The 22,489-nt window shown below is 39.6% G+C and overlaps 1 protein-coding gene across 3 annotated transcripts in view; it reads left to right on the top strand.

Moving 5' to 3' along the window:
- The window catches only part of LOC110048742 (protein naked cuticle homolog 1-like), a 26,284-nt gene extending 9,249 nt beyond the window's left edge, over window positions 1-17,035 (top strand). The window contains exons 2-8 of one of the 3 annotated variants that reach the window (XM_089297950.1): window positions 2,525-2,573; window positions 6,263-6,289; window positions 6,412-6,527; window positions 8,528-8,600; window positions 9,566-9,666; window positions 11,566-11,670; window positions 14,759-17,035. In XM_089297950.1, the coding sequence (XP_089154076.1) occupies window positions 2,531-2,573; window positions 6,263-6,289; window positions 6,412-6,527; window positions 8,528-8,600; window positions 9,566-9,666; window positions 11,566-11,670; window positions 14,759-15,685 (1,392 nt within the window). In that variant the 5' untranslated portion in view covers window positions 2,525-2,530 and the 3' untranslated portion in view covers window positions 15,686-17,035. Of the gene's footprint in view, window positions 1-2,524; window positions 2,574-5,902; window positions 6,104-6,262; window positions 6,290-6,411; window positions 6,528-8,146; window positions 8,300-8,527; window positions 8,601-9,565; window positions 9,667-11,565; window positions 11,671-14,758 lie in introns of those variants that run through there. The other 2 variants (XM_020754518.2, XM_089297951.1) reach the window with 2 other exon arrangements.
- The last annotated feature ends 5,454 nt before the right edge of the window (window positions 17,036-22,489 follow it).

The raw sequence follows: 22,489 nt of genomic DNA, 5'->3' as shown, positions 1-22,489 counted from the left end.
TGTGAACCTACACAGGCTACAGTATCTGTATTAGATGCCTTATAATTTTGACATGGTGGTGTTGATCGATGCGGACTGAGGATAGCTGTTCATCATTACGCGTAATTTGGGTTCTATGTCAAACACAGCTTGGCACGGTTTTCTGTTAGGGTTGATCTCTCCAGTTATTCAAAGGTGCTGGACACCCACCTTCCACAAGAGTTCATAAGCTGCTTTGAGGCAGTAGTTTGGCGTTAGGGTGGCAAACTTATTGGTTGAGCAGGGCTTGCTCAGAAGTTTTGATGCATTGCAAATTGCCTAAATTCTCTTTCACTCCTTTTATTTCTTATGCTAGGAATGTGTACAAAATCTGAAATCATGCATCGGAGCCCTGTCTTTTAGTTAATACTGTTTCTTAGTCGATGCTACGTCGATTGACTGATTGATTGATCGAGCGATCAATCGATCGATTGGTTGATTCATTGATTGAGCTCAATACTTCCCCATGATAACTGAGGGATTGGATGAAGTCTGCAAGCAACTCTCTTGGACAAACCCTTGCTCCAAAAGAGCTTGTTTGCAGGCTAGATAGAATAGTTTCCTTTCCATTCGTGGCTTCCTCTAACTTTGAACTGAGTATCTTAGCCGAGGGTACTACCAGTAAAATATATTTCATAGTATAAATCTACCAGCGTTCAATCTGTTATTGGCTTAGAATGTTCACAGCCTCTCTATTCATGCGCGCGAAAGAAAAAGCGAGCGAAGCGAGCGCAAAGCACGCGGGGGTTGGGGGGTGGGGTTTGCTAGCGAAGTGAGCAAGAAGAATTTACTGTATCTCGGTCTCCACCCCCTACCCAGACGAGTCTTCCGTTTTGCGCTGACGTCCAGTTCTTCTATTCGACATCCGCGCGTTTAACGGAAAATAGAGGACTGTGAACAGTCTACTATTGGCTACGCAAGCCGTGTCAGGCCGTTGTCAACTTCTTTGCGTTTTCGAAATGTCTCTGAAGAAGGTTTAGCCTGCAATATCAGTCATCTCATCCCCGGGCCGGAGATGACTGACATTTCAGACTAAAGAAGATTTAGAGTAGTAGATTTCTATGCGTGATAGCTGACTTCAGCTGCGTCCCCGTCAACCTTCACATGACGCGCTGGAAATCTCGCGTTATAATTTAATTGTCAAGTAGAATTTACATCTCTCTTGCCGGTAGCCCAAGTACTGCCATATTTTATCACTGTACTTGTTGGCATATCGTTACATATGATATCATTCTCAAAGAAAGCCATGTTAGAGTATAAAATACATGATTGACCTTTTGAGGGCATGTAGCTGAGTTGTGTGTTTTCTGTGTTTGCGGCTGCGCACAAACTCAAATTATCAGGCAAATCGGTCTTGATCGCTAGTCTGACTGGGCAATAAAAATTGCTCATTCTCAGTCACGCAACGTAGGAATATTTTTTATTTTGAAGCAGAAAATTATTTCACTGTGAACACTTGCCTGCATAAGGGCTTTTACATGTAAAACTGTCTGTTTCTTTATCTAGAGACTTGATTCAGAATTGCATATCTCAACACATGTTTCTACCATTATCATAAAATGTTTTGCTTCATGTATCACATGCTTGTCACATGCATGTACGTGATCAAAACGGATTTGCCCTATCTACGTCCCCGGTCTACGTCATGAAAAGATCTTATAAGGGTGGTAACGCTTGTCCGCCGGATAAATCATTGTCATCCAGTTTTACCCGGTGGTTAGTGTTACCCTTGAACAACTGGTGCCAGTTACTACGTTCCCTCGATTTCCATAGTTAGTTTGCCGACAGGTAACAGTGCTGCCAATCTCAAGATTATCACTAGCCGCACGCGCCGGTTTGGCGCCACACGCACCGTAGTCCATTTAGCTTGTAGTAACCCTAGTAGTTTATTTAAATAAACGAAAAACTACACTAATGAGTAAGCATACCAAAGAGCCAAAAGACCTTTTCCGGCACTTCAATAAAAGGAAAAAGTAGGAGAGCTGAGGTCAGAATCGTTATTTTTTTTATGGAACTTCAGTTGAAATTTACGTCTGACTATTTCTTGTTCGCCCACTTGAAAAATACCGATTTAACACTCAATCAGGGCCTCATTATTATTATTATTATCATTATCATTATTATTATTATCATCATTATTATTATTATTATTATTATTATTATTATTATAGAGTGGTACTTTGTAAAGCATTAAATATTAAATCAAATTCAAATGTGTAAATCTTTAAATTGCCTCTGTCTTCTTTATTGAAGTTAGACAAGTCAGCGCCGTCAGCTGCATGGTGTTTTATCGAAACATATTTAAACATTTTATATTGCTAACTTCTCTTGATACACATTAAACCTTGGCTCGAGCTTATTTCAATCTCTTGACACGTTAAAAATACCGCCTAACTCTTAATTTAAACTAAGCTCCCGATTGAACGGGTAACTGTAATTGAGTCACTTTTATTTAGTTCATATTGTTTGTATGAGGTCTTATTTTTATTATCATTTGTTCTTTTAGATAATTATGGGGTCAAAGTGCTTTAAAGGGAACCAAAGTCTTTCATCAGGTAAGTTCATTTGCCATAACTGAGTTTGAATGACTTCAAGCGATGGACAATCGCACTAAAAACATCAGGCCGGACACCGAGTTCCCTGGCCTTCTGTCTAGGTAGTCTTGTCTCCAAGCTTCCTTGAACTCTTCACGCTCGGGTTTTGAGCGTCGAGACAATTTTTCGCCCCGAGATCGGCCTTCCAAGCTCGACTTGTGGGGCAGTCTTACTTACAACGCGGTGGTCAAATCCCGCCAATATTAAAGAGCATGTTCAGCTTGGCTTTCGCCCAGTTATATTTTACTCACTTCCCAGACATAAAAAGCGTTCAACAAATCTTGTTGCAAACACTTGATCATTTTCAACAATTTTTATCGATTGAATACATCAGAAAATAAGTAGTGCAAAGGGTAGTCTGCTTTATTTGCTATTTTGGGGCTCTTCACCTTTACCTTTTGAGAATTAAGTTGATAATGAAGTGTATGTTACACTTTGACGAAACAGGTGGTTTCATGTTTCCTTGACTTCGCCAAGACGCGGGATTTAGAGCGCAGGTTTAGGAGAAGAATTACCAATAAATAACTGAACAGTACATAATAACGAATTTAACCTCAAAATAACTCTTGAAGCAAGAGAAAAGTATTTGTTCAGGAGGCGCTCAGTCGTAAGTTAGTTTTTGTTGAAGACACTTCAGGTCTATTTATATAAATAACACTCAAAAATTCTCTTTTTGTTATGCAGCGAGATTTGTTTAATCTCTTACAACAGCTGTTCTGTAGGTTATCAGGATTCGAAGGAGGGCGTAACATATAAAACTGCGTTTCTATTTCATAAAAGCGAGCATGACTTGGGCTAACTGTCATTGTTTTTTAAGGCTTCCACTTTTCTAAAATCATTTTAGTTCGACTCCTGTGGAACTGACGTGATGTAGTCGACATAAGCCTTGATCGGATATCGAACCCTGCCTGGGTCAGTGAAATTACTAAACCTGAACCTTCACAAATATTCAGGGGCTTTATACACGTGGAATGAAAGCAGTAGAGAGAGAAATCACAAAAACTATTTCGTTTTGGTAATCTTCTTAATCTCTTCAAGAACATAAAGTGATTTGTACGTCTATTATCCTACCTAATACGACCACTGTCTGACGGTGACAATCAGTAAGCCGCTTATCTTTTTTACGTCAACCTTTGCCAGAAAGTTGTTTAAATACTGATCAAGATTAGAACTAGAGGACTGTGGCTAAGCTTTCAATGAAGCAACTGGAACTATATATGTTTTCCAGCTTTTCCTTATGTAGAAATGAAAACAATGAGGGACAGGAAATAATTGCTTGGCAAGAGCGCAAAACATACTGAGACCCGACTTCAACACCAGCGCAGAGCGTCCTACTGTAAGGAGAAATTAAAGTTTTTCGCAAATACAACAACACAGTTAAGAAAACATAGTAACACAAGTCTTCTTTTCTATCGCCGCACGACGCAATCGTTGCGAGAAGTAAAACTTGATTCTTCTTCGTGCAACGCTTGTTGCAACGAAAACGTTGCGAAAATGTTCATTTCAAGTGGTAGTTGCACAGCATTGTAAAAACGTTCAGGAAATGTTGCTCCGTTTATCGAATGAGAGTTAATCGCTTTTTCATACTGTAAATAAAGCATTTTGTGTCCAAACTGAAAAATTTCTAGTCTCATTTGAAAACGTGAGTCAAATTTTGGGCCACCACCGTCGAAGGTGCAATTTTGTTACGAAACACCTTCCAAGAAAAATTGCCCAACGTAACACCAGTGGTAGCCATTGCTTATCAAACCCTTCAGAGCATCTGTTGTGTCCAGACTGATATTTAACTGTCACGTGATATGCTCTACTCACCGATCGTCAGGTATGTTGGTACCGATGGAGTTTTCAGTCTTTTCAAGCTTGAAACCATAATCTTTTCTCAGTTCCTAATCAAGTAGGGAGTAAATTTCTATTCAGTGTTTCTATTTTTCTGGTCAGTCTCCGGAACCACTGTTTCTCACTTTTGTCGCTAAAAGCTTTTTCCCTTCAACAAAAAGCGTCAGTATTTGGGTATCGTTAACACCTCTTAAATCACGCTCTGTTGTTTTCCTTTTGAATTCACTTGGGCGGCTTTGAAAAACAGGAAGGTCCTCGCTAAACTCCTGGCCCGGGAAATTGACGCAAGCTTTCTCTTTTCACTCTAGGAAAAAAAAATAGCCATCTGAATCGCAAGCTCGTATTTTGATTTCTAGAAATCTTGTTCGGTTTGCCAACACCGCGCAACTGTTTTCCGTATGGTGGACTCTGGAAGGAAGGTAATCTCGTGTCACTTGTTAACAATGAAAACATTTCATAGGCGACTTGGGAAGAAGTCTAGAAGAAGTTCTCGCAGAGGGAAAGGCATAGAAATGTCCTCTTTTTTCACTAATCTGGATTGTGAAATAAAAATGCTCTCATTCTTCATGCCGCCAAATTAAAATGTTTACGAAATTCGGCTGTGAAATTCTATCTGGCTGAAATAATGGGATTTTCTGTAAACATCACTTGCCGAATGTTTTGTCAGACTTTTTAATCTTAAGTCTGTTCAACTCTTCAAAATTCAGTTTGTATAAGAAATCAAGGATTACTCGTGCCGATCATTTTTAACTTTCCGATAATTTGTTCTTTGATGCTCTGAAGTTCCGCGCGCCGGCCGGACAGCTCCTGATGGCCGCCGCCGGCCGGCCGCCGCATATAATAAACCCGGACCTGCTGAGTGGGATTTTATATACCAAAATCAGATGCTTTGTCGGAACCGTGTTGAAGCCGCTATTTAAGAAATTTAGAAGAAGCGGTGCTTTGAATGAAAGCAAATATTCAAGTCTTAATTTTATTGCACCACATTTTTTTTTCAGTTTCGCGACTTGCGCTCTTAAAATGCGAAATCAATCTCCTTAGTAGTTTGATGACAATATAAGAACTTGATAAGATTCTTTGTTTTTTCCATAGATCAGTTTTCCATCGACTATGGAAAATTGTCGTAGTCGTAGTTAAGATGAAAAGTAGTGTGGTGGTTTGCTTTTAGTAAGCTGTAAGAATGAAAGATAAATCAGAAAATAATTCGAATGAACAAAGATTAACAATATTCGTTTAACAACAAATAGAATACCATACAGCTGGGGGAAATATTTCTCGTTTTTTCTTTCCTTGCATTCTCTGGTTTTGAGCATACGATACTAAACTATCTCTGCATTGAGCTGAGTGCATCGAGGCAAAGCCAACTTCCATAAAATTACCACTCTACTGTAATTGGCTACTTTTGACGCCAGCCAATGAAATCACAGCTTTTTCTCATTAAGCTTTGATTAGAACAATCGAATCAATTTCTGTCAGTAGCTCAAAGCAAGAGGCCGTCCCTGCTTCAGTGCTTCAACAGAGCGATCCCGCGACATCTTTGAGTGAAATTTTCGCCACGAAGGCTACGATAAAAACGTTAACTGACCTCATAGCAAGTTCTTTGGCAGAAATGAGTTGAAAAAGTGTTGTTATGGGGAAGAAATATAGCAAACAAGGTAAGGCATAAGCCGCTAAATTCGCCAAGCACGTTCGTCCGATGGCTTAACTCTTCAAGACAAGATGCCGTAATTACATGTTTAATAATACCCCCGTGCGTATTCTCGGCGTGTGGTTTGTTTCTGCACATTTCTAACCTTGATTCTCTTCATTTCTAGCTTGGATTTCAAGAGAGGGACCTGAAGGTAAGCGCAACGCAGTTCTATCGAACTGAAAGCTGTGAAATTATCGTTGTTTATTTTTCGTCCCCTTTGTGTTCACGCCGATTCGATGCTTTTTTTAATACCTTGCTTTATGCTCTTTTAAGGCGACTGTGTGGTGGAGAACGATGCTACAAATCTGACGCTGAATTTGGTAGAAGAACCGAGAGAGAAAAGTTCATGTACGGCCGACTTCACATACAAGGGCTACCCTGTCAATGTAGTGAGTATAATATAATTGCTTCGCCGTTTGTACGGATATGATTGATCGTTCGGCCTCAACCTGCATACGTTAATTTCACCTTTTTGTGAATTCAAAGCATATTATAACAGTTAATTTACCATCCTTACTTTCCCATGTTCGAGGAAACTTTTTATTGCGGTGGTTCGTGGCAAACTGGTTGTTGCACGGTACTCATGGCATTGATAGCTGTCGGTTTCGAGTGAAGTGATAAAACAACAGCCCCACTAGCAAAGGTCAACACCACATCATCGAACGTCCGCCAGCATTCACGATTTGTCATATTTTTTAGTAAATCGCTTTGCGTCTCTTAACCCACTAATTTATTGTTTCAAACTCGATTGGTTGTTTTCAGATGGCTAGGGGCCTCTGTTAAGAGAGACGACAAGTATTGCGTTGTTGCATGACCAACAGAAAGCTCTGCATGTAGACTAAATAAATCGCTATCTATTGCCGCGGTGATTTTTACCTGGGAGCATTCGGCATGTGAAGCTGTGATACAATGATCGAACGTGAGTGGAAGCTTAATACGCGGGCGGTGTACGTATTAAAATTCCAAAAGACCTAATCGAGTGTTTATTACGTCTCGTTTGTGGAAAGAAATGCCGTAACAAAGTAGACGATTTTCCGTCTGTAGCTCAACGTTCGTGATATTGTTTTGCTGAACAGACCTTAAAATAACTCCAAAAAGTCAAACCTATGTGTTCGACCTTGTCAACGGGAGAGCGGCGGGCTAAAGGAGTTTCGATGATGTTTCCTGAAATATAAGAGGGCACTAGAATAACACTTTGTAATGTCTTGTTCACAACATGTTTCCTCTTCTCCCACCTTGGCACGCCATGCTGAACTCGTTGAATCTGCTGTAAAGTTTTTTTTTAAAAAAATGTGAAAGAAAGTAAATAATTTCTGTGTGCATAACATGCTTAAGTAAGTGTGCACTTGCTTCATAAACATGAGTTGTTTACATAGGCTTGTCACGTCTCGTCTTGCGTCTTTAATTCTGAGGGTAATAAAGTGTTTGACTGCTCAGTGTTTATCGGCTGTTACCTCTCAAATATCGGATATGCTCACTTCTTTATATGAAAGGGCTGTTTGGAATGCAACGATTTTAACGAAATTCATTCAATAATGCAACGTTTCTGTTGTTGTTTTTATTCGAAAATGCTACTTACAAGAAAATAAGGGTACCGGTGTTTGGGACATGGAAGACTGTGGCCACCAAACTGGTGACAGCCTCGATTCTTCTCGCAATATGAACCGTACGTTGAAAGGAAACTGACATTAGAAGTTGGGTTTCGACTTTCATTATCATCTTTTTGGAAAACTGGAACCTACTTCTACTCTCATCTTGTTAGTTTCGTCCTAAGTCGTTGTAATAGGATTAATAGGTGTTCTTGTCTCAAGACAACACGATACTGACAATAACAACGCAGCTATTTCTACTTGCAACTGTCAAGTGTTATGATTTCATATTTGTGCCATCTTAATGCAAAATTGGTGTCTGCTCATTTTAGTAGAAGTCTGAAAAGAAATTGGGTATCTTTCTTCTGTCATGACCATCCCAGATGTAATTGTTTTTAACCACAAGAATTTAAATTAGGCCTAGAAAGTCAAGTAGCCAAGATAGTGTTTCTTACTTTGTGTTAAGCTCTTAGCATATTTCCTGTCTGTGATGTCATTTGTTCTCTCCATGCATGCTTCATCCTGAAATCATCACGACAAGAAGTATGTTGTTGCAAACCTCTAAATTTAAGGTTTGTTCCCAAAGACATAGTAATTTCATATTTGTAGTTACTTTTTCTTGCAAGATGGACGCTATCTATAGTAATGTTTGATTTACCTTATTTACTTTGGGACAATTCAAGCGCAACCTGGTGGATTCCTAATACTTGTCTTGCAGTTGGTTCTTTGTCAGTTTTTGCTGTAACAATTTTGCTTGTTGAGACTAGCATTAATGCCTTCACATGTCTTTCTTCTCAAAGCTACAAGATGGGCCTTGTGGATCAGAGAAAGAATTCTGTAAGAAGTATAAATACTATGATTGCCCCATTGAAGGTATGTTTTGTGTTTTAAAACATGTTTTTTGTTGTTGTAATGTGTGGTCGTCACACTGCAGGGTTTACACAGTATATGTAAAATATATTTGAAAAGTGCAACAACAGTCAGTCAGTGGCTGAATGAGTTTGAGCCTGCTTGCTACCATGGTCCACAATGTGTCACCAAATTAATAACTGTGAGATTTTAATCATTCCCAGTGACATAATGAGTGACACTGAGATTTTAGCACAGTAATGATGGTCTGTTTAGTCCTGATGGAATTCTTTAAGTGTGTTACCATCACCCAAGACCTCACATACTGTACTGGACAAATGAACAACAATCAATAAATCATGATCCTCTGGTTAAATGCCTTTCATGTCTTTGAAGATTCTGCTAGGCAGAAGTTTAGTAACAGCTAGCACACAATGGATTTTTTCAAAGATGAATGATATATCATAAAAAACAACAAACATGAAAAGTGAAATTAAAGGGAATCAAAAAAATCTAGAGATTAATGCACTTGTTCCATTTATCCCATCAACTACAAATGAGTGTGTGGTGCACATATAACTAGGAATTCATAACATAACATAACTTAGCATTAACATTAGCAGTGAAAGTTTCATACAGTTTCCATATTCTCAAGACAAACAATGAATATGAGTTATGATAAATTGGGAGTTTAATTTCTTCCTTACAGATTTATTTTTATAATTAGTAGTGTGGAACTGTCTGGACCCTTCTGAATAGAAGTGATACTCACACCTTGTTTATGTTAAGCATAGACAAGACCAGACAATTGCAAGGTGCTCCTCATTGTCCATTTGTTTTAATTGTTGTGGAATTAGCTCATTTAAGGATAATGTTATGGTTAGGGAATATAAGTTGTTCTCTATCTCTGGCCATGCACCCTGTTTTCATCCAATTCTCAACTTAATATTGTTCTCTTCATCAATTCTAACATGACTTCTTCTGTGTAGTTGTTGAATTACCAGAAGAGCCAGATGGCAAGAAATTTGAGGTTGTCTTTGAACGCGAAGGACAAGTTGAAGCCTCTACACAAACCACAAGGCCTGTCACGGTAATTTCTGATAAACCCTGTTAAACCATTCTGTTGATTATGAAGTAGAAATAATCCATTTTTCTGTAATGTCAAGTGACCACTAATGTGCCCCTGAAGTAAAACTGTCCAAATGGAGTTGTAATCCTTGTTTCCGTTACACGAAGTGGTCGTGTGCTGTGTCACAATGATTTTTTATGTGTCCATAGTTCTCAAGTTTTGTCAGTCCCTTGTTCTGTAGCATGAAGTGATCACTAAATAAATGTGCTTGCCAAATCATATTGAGGAGTTTTATTATTAACCGCGCGGCCATGGGCCGAGCGTGGTTCATGTTCTACCTGGGGTTTATTTTTTGTTTTGTTTTGTCGGTGACCAGACCCAAACTACCTCTCAGCCAAATTTTGAATCATGCAATCTGTGATGTTTATTCGCCAAAAGCTGTTGAAACATTAATACACGGACAATGTTAGGGGTATTGTTTTCTTTGTTGTGTGTAAAATATATTTTCTTTTGGTTTGATACAAATTATGGAGATAGTAACCAATTGTATTCAACACTGTGACAATGTACAGAGCAGGTGTATTCAGTGCAAATAGAATTACCATCAATGATTGAATGGAGATCGCGATGTCTGAGAAAAATAATTTACCAGCTTAAATTATCGTGAAAGCTGCCGGTGGTGATCTTGATAATTGAGGGATACCAGTATAATTACAGTACGTCTAAAGACAGGCTTTTGAATCACTCTTATCACAAAATTATTCTTCATTTATTCTGACAATAGAATGTATTGGTGTCAGTATCTATCATACTGATAATGAGAGTTAAGATATTTGATTCTCATGCAAGAGAAAAATATGGTAGAAGCCGTCCCTCGGGTACATGTGTACTGTTAGAAGTACCATCCATTTAGAGCAAAATACAGTTTAAAATAGCTTTGGCACTCAACGAAACACTAATCCCATTCACTTATTGGATAGGGTGGCCACTTCCAGTTCATAAAAAAGTAGGGGTAACCAAATGCTCTGAATGAATTCTTTCAACTTTTTTGAAACAATTGTTGGAGTCCTGTAAATTTTTTCCTGTCAACTCCGCAGTAATTCAGAGATTTACCACATGTTAAGGTGGACGTTTTTCAGTATAATTTTCTACAGATAGCAGCTACTTTTTCAGCTGTGAGCCATTACCAGTTACATGTGTTTTAAGAAACATACTGCTATTCTGGTGTTTCTGGTTGAGTAAAAGTCCATTAAACTTGATTTGGTCATGGTAGGGAAATTGTGCATGCATTTTAGTCTTGCACTAATGGCAGCACAGTCAGGGTTGTCAGTGAGATTTGTAGTAGCCAGGAAAATTTGTAAAGTAGCCAGGGAGTGACTACTGAGGGCAAAGTTCTCTCTAGGGGGGTCTGGGGTCAAATCTTGGTCCTAGGAAATGGCATTTCCTTGATTCTGGGCACAAATTTCAATTAGTTCAGTGACTGTAGCTTATGGCTGGATTCCAGATACAAAGTGAATTTATTTCAATAACACAGTGATTTCTCTGTAAAAAACACTTAAAACAGGCTTAAATTTTTTTTTTTTCGATCATGTATCAGCAACCAGATTAAGTTTACATCAGAAAATTAATTCCATTAATTTGTACACTATAACTGAAAAACTACATGTAAGTTACCCATTTCCCTTAATTAAAAAATCATTTTTTTCAAAAAAGTACCTGGCATATATGACCCATGTAGCTGGTTAATTCTACTGGCTGCTGGCTGTTAGGGTCAACCCTGGCATAGTTAATTTTGCCTGAGTTTAAACCCTAGAATGTGTGTGGCATTAAGTCCCTGTGTTGCATGATTTGCAGAATGCGTGGGCACTGAACACTTAAATTTAATTTCTGTTTTAAATTATGATCTTTTTCTTCCTTTAGGCATTGAGTGAATGTGGTCAGTCAGTGAAATCTGTTGGATCAGACAGACAGGAATGGTCATACACCCTTTATGACTTTGAAGGTCAAGGTCATGTCACTAGAGATGTAAGTGTTTTTTTTTTGTTTGTTTGTTTGTTTTTTTTTTGCAGTTTGTTAACCCATTGTAACAACTCAAATGTCCTGGTCAAATTTAAGTTAGCAGTGTAAGTATATAATCGCAGCTTCTTAACATACCACTCATCTGAAATAGTATGTTTTAGGGGTAGTCCATTTTAGGCTAGTCCATTTGGGTAGTCCATTAGGGTAGTCCATGGACTAGGGGTCAGTGTTTTGTCCATCACCTGTCAAACAATTTTTAATTACTAGTATGAAAAAATGCAAATTTGTGTAACTTGCAATGTTTATGTTTGCACACACTAATTCAGTAATTGACTTTGTATAAATACTGTTGGTTGGCAATAACAAAGTGAAAAGACAACTTTTTTCTGCGAAATTTTGTCTTGTTCACTGACATTTTTATAACTCTTCAATAGCTGTAACTCTTCAGCCACGGTTTTAATTAACCTTTATAAGCCAAATGGGCCGGTAAATTGTGGATCGTGACTTGCAGTGTGGTGGGCTCTACTGGTGACCTGCACTGCAAAATCAAAAAAAATAGTAGCCACCCTAATCGTACATGTAGCTAGACTCCAAATTGTATTGCTAGATGATACAGTTCTTTAATTTAAAAGTCTTGTCCATTTTTGATAAAATATGAAGCACAAATACCCCAAATATGTTTTCACAGCACTCGAAACCCAGTCAAATGTCTCTTGAGTGTTTTCAGCAATGTCCTTTGATGACGTCACTATAAGCCTGACCCAGATCCCACTATGCTCTGTCATCAGGCCGCAGAAATTACAACTTAAAACACCAGTAGAAATGCGAGCATTTTATCAATCCCGATAATTTTGTGCTGAAGTAATTGGGAAAACTAGTAGATATTTACATTAACAGAGAAACATTTGGGGGTTAGTTGCACTTTAATCAATAGCTAAGGGTGTTATAATCCTAACTAAATGGGGATGCTCTGTGAATTTTTCGTGGTAAACTGGTGCTAAACTTCGACTTGGACTTGAATTACAGGGCAGGGCTGGAAATTGCAACCAATACAGTCGCATTTGCAACTTAACTTTACTTATTTGCGACTAGAAAAATGAGAATAGTCACAGATTTGCAACTAGGTTTTGCCTTGACTGACACAAATTAAAAGGGCTAGCAGCAATCTCAAAGGAAAAAGAACATTACTTGTGGATGAAAGACACAATTTATTTGAATAGACATAATAAAACAAACCCACGATTCTTTGATCGCCAACTGGATCGCCATGTTTGATTACTCTAAGGCACACTAAAGTAAACAACTCTCTCCCTCCCTCTCTCTCTCTCTCTCTCTCTCTCTCTCTCTCTCTTTCTCTCTCTCTCTCTCTCTCTCTCTCTCTCTCAGTCGAAAACTTCAAAATTGCTACCCCTGTTTGAAATCACCTTGTAATTGCAAACCGTTGAGCAGTGAGTATGTCATGTATGTCTGTGGATTGTGTCTCTCTTCTATTTGATTTTGTGACTAAAAATTTACATTTAGCTACTATTTTTTACCACTTAGTCGCCAAATGGCGACTTGACGATTTTGTTAATTTCAGGCTCTTCAAGGATATGCATAATCCATTTATATCGAAAGGGTAACAGTGTTTTAACAACTTTTGAGAGTAGAAGTTTCATTGTGCTTAGTAGGAGTTGTAAGGGGCCTTGCCACCTAAGGGGTTTGTGGGCCGGGGCATTACCTTGTGTTTGTATTTGTTTAAATTGCTTAAATTTACATCTTGTTTTCACTAATGAAAAAGATTAAATTGGTAATGAGTATACCATTCTGACCACAAATCTCCTTTAGGTGAGCTACACATCTTGGAAAGTTTGTTTTCTGACTGTAAATCATGGCGATTTGCCAAGCTACACAACTCAGAAAATTTGTTTTTTAACCACAAGTCCTTGGGCCATTTGCTGTCGCAAACTACAAAACATTTATTTTTCCTGATGAGGCAGGAACAACAGGTGCTTGTTGTTGAAAATGAGCAGGTCAAAATGGGGTGACTGATGCCATTTTTAAGTTTCTTTATTATTGGCCAAATGAAACAATAGGTAAACAGCAGAAACCCCTAGCGCTAAGTACAAAAAAGGTGCAGATTAAGAAGAACAAATCAAAATAGAGGTTTTAAAGAGGTGCAGGTCAACTGACCAAATGGCAGATTTCATAATTGAATCTAACACATACTTACTGCACGTGTGCAGTCATGATCTAATTTGCCCCTGCTGCCAAATTGGTGTACACAGTCAGCCCAAAAACTTTCGATACAGACTGGATTAGGATTGTGTAAAACTTAATGAAAAAGGTAGAGGCATGGTGGCCTCATGGATCCGACTCCGGAATGAGCGGTCCAGGTTCGAGCCTTGGCCAGGGGATATTTTGCTGTGTTCTTGAGAGAGGCCAGTGTCTTGCCTCTCTCAACCCAGGTGTACAAATGGGCACTGCCGAATTTAATGCTGGGAGTAACCCTGCGATGGACTAGCATCCCATCCAGGGGGAGTAAAACTATTCCTAGTCACTTCATGCTACAGAAACTGGACTTTACAGTCTGCACATCATGAATGCATTAATATCTGGATTGCCTTGAATAATTTCCTAGAACATCCTATTTCCTTTTGGTATTTGACCCCATCTTTGCTAGCCCGTGCTGTTGCTTTTCTGCCATTTGCCTTGTTTTTGAATACGGAATGTGTTTTTATCTAGAGTACTCTCCATTAGAAACCGCCGTCTTTGTTACAATCTGAGCCTGTAAACAATGTTAAATTGACTTATACATGGGAAGCAGAATTAGCAATTAAGTGTTGTTGCACCGAACATCTCATCGAAACTTTTATGTTTCTTTACTCACAAACTCTTTCAGTGACTGTTGACTCTTTTGAGAAACCAGTTTATTTAACATAGAATTTACCCAAGGGTAGGCCCCAAATGGAACAGATGCCGTAGGATGCGACTGCTGGCAGCTAGTTTTGAAAACACTGAATAAATATTAAAGGGGGATAGGTTGGACTCAAAACATGAGGCCATAGCCTCTTTGTAAAAGCTATTATCTAACAGCCATTCTACTGGTTTGCAGGACCTTAAAAACCTTGTCAAGTCAATTTATGAGGTGCTGGGAAAAAGCATGTCTCGACCCAAGAGTGCGCAAAAAGACCCTGTTAAAAAACTCTGTGTGCGACTATCACTCTCAAAGGAGAGGAGTAGAGATGTGACAGATATGGCCAGGCCTGAGTGCTTTCTGACAACTAATAACCTACAAGACCATCCTAAGAAAAGCAAGGCTAAAAGATATGCTGCAGTTGAGAGAGAAGGCTCTATGACTGTGAACCCCCCATCCACAGACTTCCTTAGTCAAGTCAGACCACAAAGCAGCTTGGGTGAACCCACACACCCTGACCATCATGGCAGGAGTGGTGTGCATCACCGCAGATCTTCCTCCTGCAGGAGATGTGAGCAGAGGCAACCCATAGAAAAGGATTGTCTGAAGAATGGAACTAGGAGAGCATTCAGTCCTGTTGACTCAAAGGGAATGTATCACTATCCCAAGAGAATGCAAACTGGACCTGGTGAGTGCAATCCACCATCATCCAACAGTAATGAAATGGCCAAAGTAAAGTATTGGATCAATCAGTGGTCTCATACTTATGACAGGAATGAGGATGGAATCACTGAAGAGCACCAGAGGCATAAACATAAACATCGTCACCGTGTCTGTCAGGCTGACAGTTTTGAAGTGGGCTGTGGTTTGCGTCGCTGTCCTCAGTACCTGGATCTTGCCACAGACCACCTAACATACCCTTATCATACAGGCAGTCAGTCATTTGCATTTGGCAATACCTCACCAAAACCGCAACACCATCACAAACATAGTGAACATACTCACTGTAAGCACAACTGCTGTAGAGACAGTGACATGTATCATCATGATGGACAGCCTGTCATCCATCGCCATGAACACCATCATCATCACAGTCACCATCATTATCATCACTATGTTAGTTAATCAGGCCATGATATAATCACACATTATGTGCTTTTTCTTGATTTTCTAATGTGTACTTCAAAGTGCCTGACCCGTGGTGCTCAAATAGGCAGAGTCCTTAAATTTTTGCCATCAGCTCGCATTAGTTTCCCTCTCTGGTCCACTGAGAAAGCTAGTAAGCTAGGGTTGAAGAAAGCTCATGACATTGTGATACTAGTGTGATTGTTTGAAGAAGCTACATTCATGTATATGTAGTTAAGTTAACATGGTATATTATTGAGCTCTGTCCAGCATCTCTTACCAAAGGTTCTCAAGGAAAGTGTAATGCAGTTGGTCCAAATGTAAAGAAATTATTCATGTATTATTAAAATATGTTTGGTACGCACAAAATTAAAGGCAGGTTGAGTTTAGTCATTTTTTCCTCTGGGTAGATCTGAATCAGTGATTCGTGCAACTCTATAATGAACCAAATCAGTATCACACAGCTGTAGCATTGAGATCAGGTTTTAAAAGTTTTAGCACTCCATTCTTATTATCGTGTAATTTATTGTACATCAAGGAGAAACAGTAATAGACTGAGGACAATACTTAAGCATTGCTTTTTTTTGCCTTTTTTGGAAGTAGCCATTTATGTGGTGAATATTATTGTCGTTTAATTGCCACAAAATGTGTTTCTAGTTAAAATACACAGTATTACCAAAACAGGAAATGTACTTAAGACTTTTCATATTTGAGCAATAGTGAAATGAGGAAAAAAAACATTGTTTATTATATTATTTTTCTCCATCAACTAAATATAAGTTAACTTTATTTTAATAAGTAATATATGGTGTAAACCCATAGCTATTGAAAGTTTCTCTATGTGCTTACAGTGTACTGCAAAAAGTGGAGTGTAAGCTGAGTGTGTTAACAAAGGATCACTCACTTATCATTCATAGTGGAGTGTAAGCTGAGTGTGTTAACACAGGATCACTTGCTTGTCATTCATACTTAAGGTGTCATTAGCAATTTAGCAAATACAATGTTGTAGGTTTTACCAGAAAAACTAAGGAATCTGCTCACTCACTCTGCATAAAACCAGCTATATTTAACAGTCATATTCTAATTATTATACCATCTATGCTAAAATGTATGAGGCAAATGTGTCTATTTTGATATTGGTATCTTGAATGTAGATATACCACATTTTTACAAGTGAAATCAGATACATATTGGCTCTTACTTGAACATTTTACAGGCAGTAGTGATATGACATAGCATAGTTTTGTTTCAAATGGAGATGCACTTTCATGGTGGTTTTCATGCATATATATATATATATACCCAGGAATGCCCTGGGCAGTGATACAGAGAATAAAACTTCAAACACCAGGTATGGTTTGTGCTTATTCTACAACTACCATACTGATAGATTAAATCAGTATTTTGAGAGGTTCGATCCTGTGACTGTGAATCGAGAGGACCGAGTTGAAAGTTCTTGTCTCTACCCAGGACAAGATAAGTACTAAAAGTTGTTGCTGAGACGACCGAACAGAATAGGGCGAAGTGGTACTCCATTCTCTATGTGGCTTCTCGGAGATATATTACTGGAAATAAAGACCATATGGTTAAGTAAATTGAAAATTAGTAATCCCAGGTAGAAGAATATGGTAGCATTGTGTCTGTACGAGGTGTGTGACCTGCCCTCGCTATTACAACAGGAGCACGCCGCGTACGCGTTGCCTGGCTTGTAAAAAATTATGGGGAGATTATTTCTTAATTTTTGGGGCGCCTGTAGATTCATACTGTTACCCGTTTAAAGATATCTTCTAACACAATGGGTGACAGACAACTGGGCTGCGCCTCAATACCTAACATGCCGAGTGTTTTTCAGGCATGCGATGATCGATCTATGATCTCATATATTCACTTGCATGCCGAGTGTGTAATGCATTAGGATAACAACGCAGGTAATCCAGTAAACCATTAATGCTCCCAATTCTAGAGGAAGTTAAGTTATTTGTCTCTTGAATCAACCGATTTTAACTCATCCAAAATTAATGAGGATCTGGCACTCCTCGATGGCTTGTCGCTTTATTCAGCAGTTGTTTTGCGTTCTGATGGCCGAGACGAGTTAACTGTTTAGCTAATTAATTAAGCGTCTTTGTTATTAGTTTTACTATCTCTGAAAGCACCACGGAGCACCACTATATTGTGTGGTCGAAATTTTGTCCACGATGTACCTTCATATAGTCATTCGCGTGATAGTTGAGGAGGGCACAGCTTGAGTCAACCATCCCGCATAGAAATCGAGTGCAAATAATCTGATCGTGTTTATTATATAATCTGCTAATCTTTCAAAACTTATTTAGCAAATTATCTAAATCATCTACACACACACTTCGAAAACGTAAAGAAGCGGCCGCCATTTTGATAACAACCCCACACTTCTAGGCTACTCGCTATCTACAACATCCTAATTCACCACTAAATTTTCTCCTATTATTTATTGGTTTAAATTAATCACGTGACGCGATAGTCTTAATCGGCGGAGAGACACTGGGCGCTTTCCATTCGACTAAAAATTCCGGTGTGAATTTACGGAAATTTCCATGGGCAAATGGTACAGACTTTTCCAGTTTTGTTCGCTTGGAATTTTTCAATGTCTTCGAGGTTTAAATCGCAAATCTAGAAGCAAACGGAACACTGATATGTCGACATCGCGCCTTTTTATAGACCACAACAGCAGCGACCTGATACAAACCACAACGGCAGCGAAAAAGTCGCAAAACAAAGGGTTTAATTAGTCGTACGATGGTTCTGCACGCGTTATAAATCATTGTACATTTCCTAGCCAACCTACGCAAAACAAACAATTACACCACGGGGGCATTATTTTTATTTATTACATGGCTTTGTCTCACAAGCACTGGGAACTACCACATTCACGAATTTGATTGGCTGAAATCGATATTGAAAACGGTCTAGATTTTCCCATCTAGACCGGCTTCTAGACCGCTAATATTTTGCAGTGAAAATGTTGCAAACTAAAATGCAAAATCATTGATTATTTTCATCTAACAATATTTATTTATGGAAGTGCCAAAAAGCCTGATGAGAAAAAAAAGTAAGGAGGACAAGGAAACTTTGGCAGAATTAAATTCAGGTCATCGCCGTTCGCAAGCAAAATGTCGGTACAAACCATAACAAATTGTTCTTGTTTGCGCTATATAATATACATCTTATGAACCGAGCTTGGTCGGTCTGTATGGGAAAATCTTGGCCTCCGTCGTGTGTACCGACCTCACTGTGTTCGGTCTGTACTCACGACCTCGGTCAAGATTCTCCCATACAGACCTCCTACTCGGTTAATAAGAGCTAAAAAACGCTTTCTTCACGAATTTAGCTGCAGCTAGTACTTATCGACATATAAGTGGAATGATTCTTAAGTATTTCCATTTAGCTCTTATTAACCGAGACCCAGGGACCCAGAGACCCAGAGACCCAGAGACCCAGAGACCCAGAGACCCAGAGACTCAGAGACCCAGAGACCCAGAGACCCAGGGACCCAGAGACCCAGGGACCCAGAGACCCAGGGACCCAGGGACCCAGGGACCCAGGGACCCAGGAACCCAGGTACCCAGAGACCCAGAAACCCAGGGGCCCAAAGACCCAAAGACCCAGAGACCCAGAGACCCAGAGACCCAGAGACCCAGAGACCCAGGGACCCAGGGACCCAGGGACCCAGGGACCCAGGGACCCAGGGACCCAGGGACCCAGATACCCAGGGACCCAGAGACCCAGGGACCCAGAGACCCAGGGACCCAGGGACCCAGGGACCCAGGGACCCAGGGACCCAGGGACCTAGGGACCCAGGGACCCAGAGACCCAAGAGACCCAGAGACCCAAGAGACCCAGAGACCCAAGAGACCCAGAGACCCAGAGACCCAGAGACCCCAAAACCCAGAGGCCCCGAGACCCCGAAGACCCTGAAGACCCGAAGACTCGAAGACCCCGAAGACCCCGAAGACCCTGAAGACCCGAAGACCCCGAAAACCCCGAAGACCCTGGTGATCCTGAAGATCCTGGTAACCCTGAAGACTGTTTGCCTGATGACGTCACTGGTGCGTTTTACACCGCACATAAGCCATTTCATGAACAAAAAGTTACATTTAAGTACTTCTCCATTTTAGGTTGTTCCTCAAACACTGTACCTTGAAGATGATTTCACTAGGATTGCCAAATTTTCGAGTGACATCGGTGGTGGTATTGATGCTACGTTTTGGCAAGACAAACTTACAATGCAGGTCATGAGTGAGAGCGTACCTGATCAGTTCACTGGGCCAGCTGGGGCATCCAACTGTGGAGATTGGGGAAACCTTCCTTCACCACAGCAACTGGGAATCAATACAGCAAGACCTGGTACTTCCTCGACCCAGGGTAAGAAGCAGAGAAATGCTGGAAACCAGCTGACAATTGCAGGGAAGTCGAAACCTAAAGTGTCTACTGGATTTAAACGCGTCGTTTTCCTAGCCCATTTCGAAGATCAAGAAATAGTCAAGACCCACATGGCCCATTTGAGACTGAAACCTGGACACTGTAACGTTAACGACGTTGCAAAACTGGTGAAGGAGTATTTAAATTTAGACGAAGACTTGGTCATCGTGGATATTCACGGATTCGAATAATGGATACCGACTCCACAAAGGGTAAGTCTTAAATGAAGTCATGGAATTCGAAGTGTTTTGTGATTATGTATTGTTGAAATGCCACCATTAATTTCCATAATCTCACGGAAATCGTGAAATTCAAGAAGGTGCCGGATCCAAGGGCGTGGAGTTAATGTGACGTCAGATCCGCCATAACCGGGCCATCGCATTTTTGTAGAGTAAGCTTACGCTATCTACTAGACGCAAAATAACTTGAAATCTTATCAGAACGGATGTCCAACAGGGGGCGCGATGGGGGTGGGGTGGGGGGGACAGCCGTAGAGCCTTGTTCCATTTTGGCAGCTAGGCGTTTACTTTAAGGGAGTATGATACCATAAAATATGGCAATGTTCATGAAAAATTCAATTTCTTGGAAATACCAGACTTAAGACCCTTGAGGACTTGTCAAAAAAACTCTGAAACGATCTTGCCGAATTTTCTTCGAGATGAGTGTAAAATTTAAGGAAAGTACACAGTGGTATAAGTTTTTTCACGTAGCAACGGCCGTAGCAACGACTGTTTGCTATAAGAACGTGACCAAAAATATAGTTTAGTTTTAATAAATATGAACGAAACTATTTGGAAAAAACTTTAAAGACATGAACAACTCGATTGGTATGATTAGTTGTGAAAAGCTTTGCCATCACAGGCTCATTCATTTCCCTTATGAAAAGGAATATTTCCCACAACTGCGGTAATTTTTTACAAAATAGAACAACCATTGCACCCCGTCCCCCGAGATCCAATCTGCAACACCCCCCCCCGGCTATTTGTGGCTCGTTAAATGCTTAATACTTCGTGCAAGAAAATTAAAGTGCATTTTTCTCAAAAGTTTACTTTTGTACCGACTGACTTCGCGCCAACATTTCTACTTTGCAAGGTTTTTAAGAAGAATTCCCGAAACTTGGGCTCATCAAAGACCGATAATGTCGTGATGTTATAAACCAAAAAATCGTAACATTTTAACGTCTGTGACGTGACATGAGATGATTTGTCCACTGGGTGTGGTAAAAAATAAGGTTATTTCCAAATAAAGCCTGTAAAAAGCACTGAAAATAAGAGTCAAAACTTAGGTTCATTGCACAGAACAAAACAGAAACTTACACGATATGCTTATTTGACAGTCAAATCTTGTTTTGTTAAAGAGCAGGAAGTGTTGGCGTCAATACTGTAAAACACTACCTCAAAAGGCTGTGGCTGGTTTCCATAGCAACCATTTTGAGTAAAACTCTAGAAATTTAATTTCTCTTCTTGAGTGCAATAGCACACAATTGATCTTTCTTCACCATATTTAAACAAACGTTTTGGTCCATTTGAGGGTACCATACCACCTTAACGTCCTAGGGCTTATACAGACGAGGTGTTTGTTGTAACGTTCAGGTGTCACTGTGTTGAAATCAATTGAAATTGCTGTACTTCGAAGTGAGATATATATAAGTCAACCAGTGCCTTCAAAGCAAAAACTGGACACTCAAAAAAATTTACGCTTTGTATCGCGTGTCTTTATGGCGTTCTTTATCGCATTTCTTTGTTGCTTTCTACCCTAACAGCTCTCTTGTCACTTTTTTTCAAGGTGAAGACTTCTGGAATGTACCTGCAAAAAAGATTTTTGCTGTTATCCTGAGCAATTACCAGAGGAAAAAAAAAGGCAAGGTGAGAGGGGAAAAGACAAAAATAAGAGATTTATAGCGGAGGGCGAGCCATTACATCTCCCAATTTTAGAAAAAATATCAGAGAAACTGGACAAGCTGACAAGAACCGTGGAGGGTAATAATTTACTGTGCAGAAGCATCACTGAAAATTTCAATTGCTGTATCTGCATGAAAATTGCTCGACCCCTTACAGTGTGTGGGTGTTGTCAGCGCCTCCTTGGTTGTGAATTATGCGTTGAGAGGTGGTTTGAGCGGGACAATCGTTGTCCGGTTTGCAAAAATGATGACGGAAGAGATAAGCATTTCGTCCTGACAGGAGTTGAAGATTTCGCAGTGCTAATATCAAAGCTGAATGAGCAAGACTAATACAAATACATGAATTGTCTATTGTTTTTGAACTGAACATCTTGATACGTTGTTTCATTCGTTGAAATATTGTATCTTCAGAAATATTTGATAAGGATATGTTGTCCTATGGTGATTTA

The sequence above is a fragment of the Orbicella faveolata genome, unplaced genomic scaffold (assembly GCF_042242905.1).
Source record: "Orbicella faveolata isolate gen_17 unplaced genomic scaffold, um_ofav_v1 contig_3, whole genome shotgun sequence".
In the NCBI taxonomy this organism is placed as follows: domain Eukaryota; kingdom Metazoa; phylum Cnidaria; class Anthozoa; order Scleractinia; family Merulinidae; genus Orbicella; species Orbicella faveolata.
Note: the sequence above shows the minus strand (reverse complement) of the source record. Positions and strands in the feature narration are given on the sequence as shown.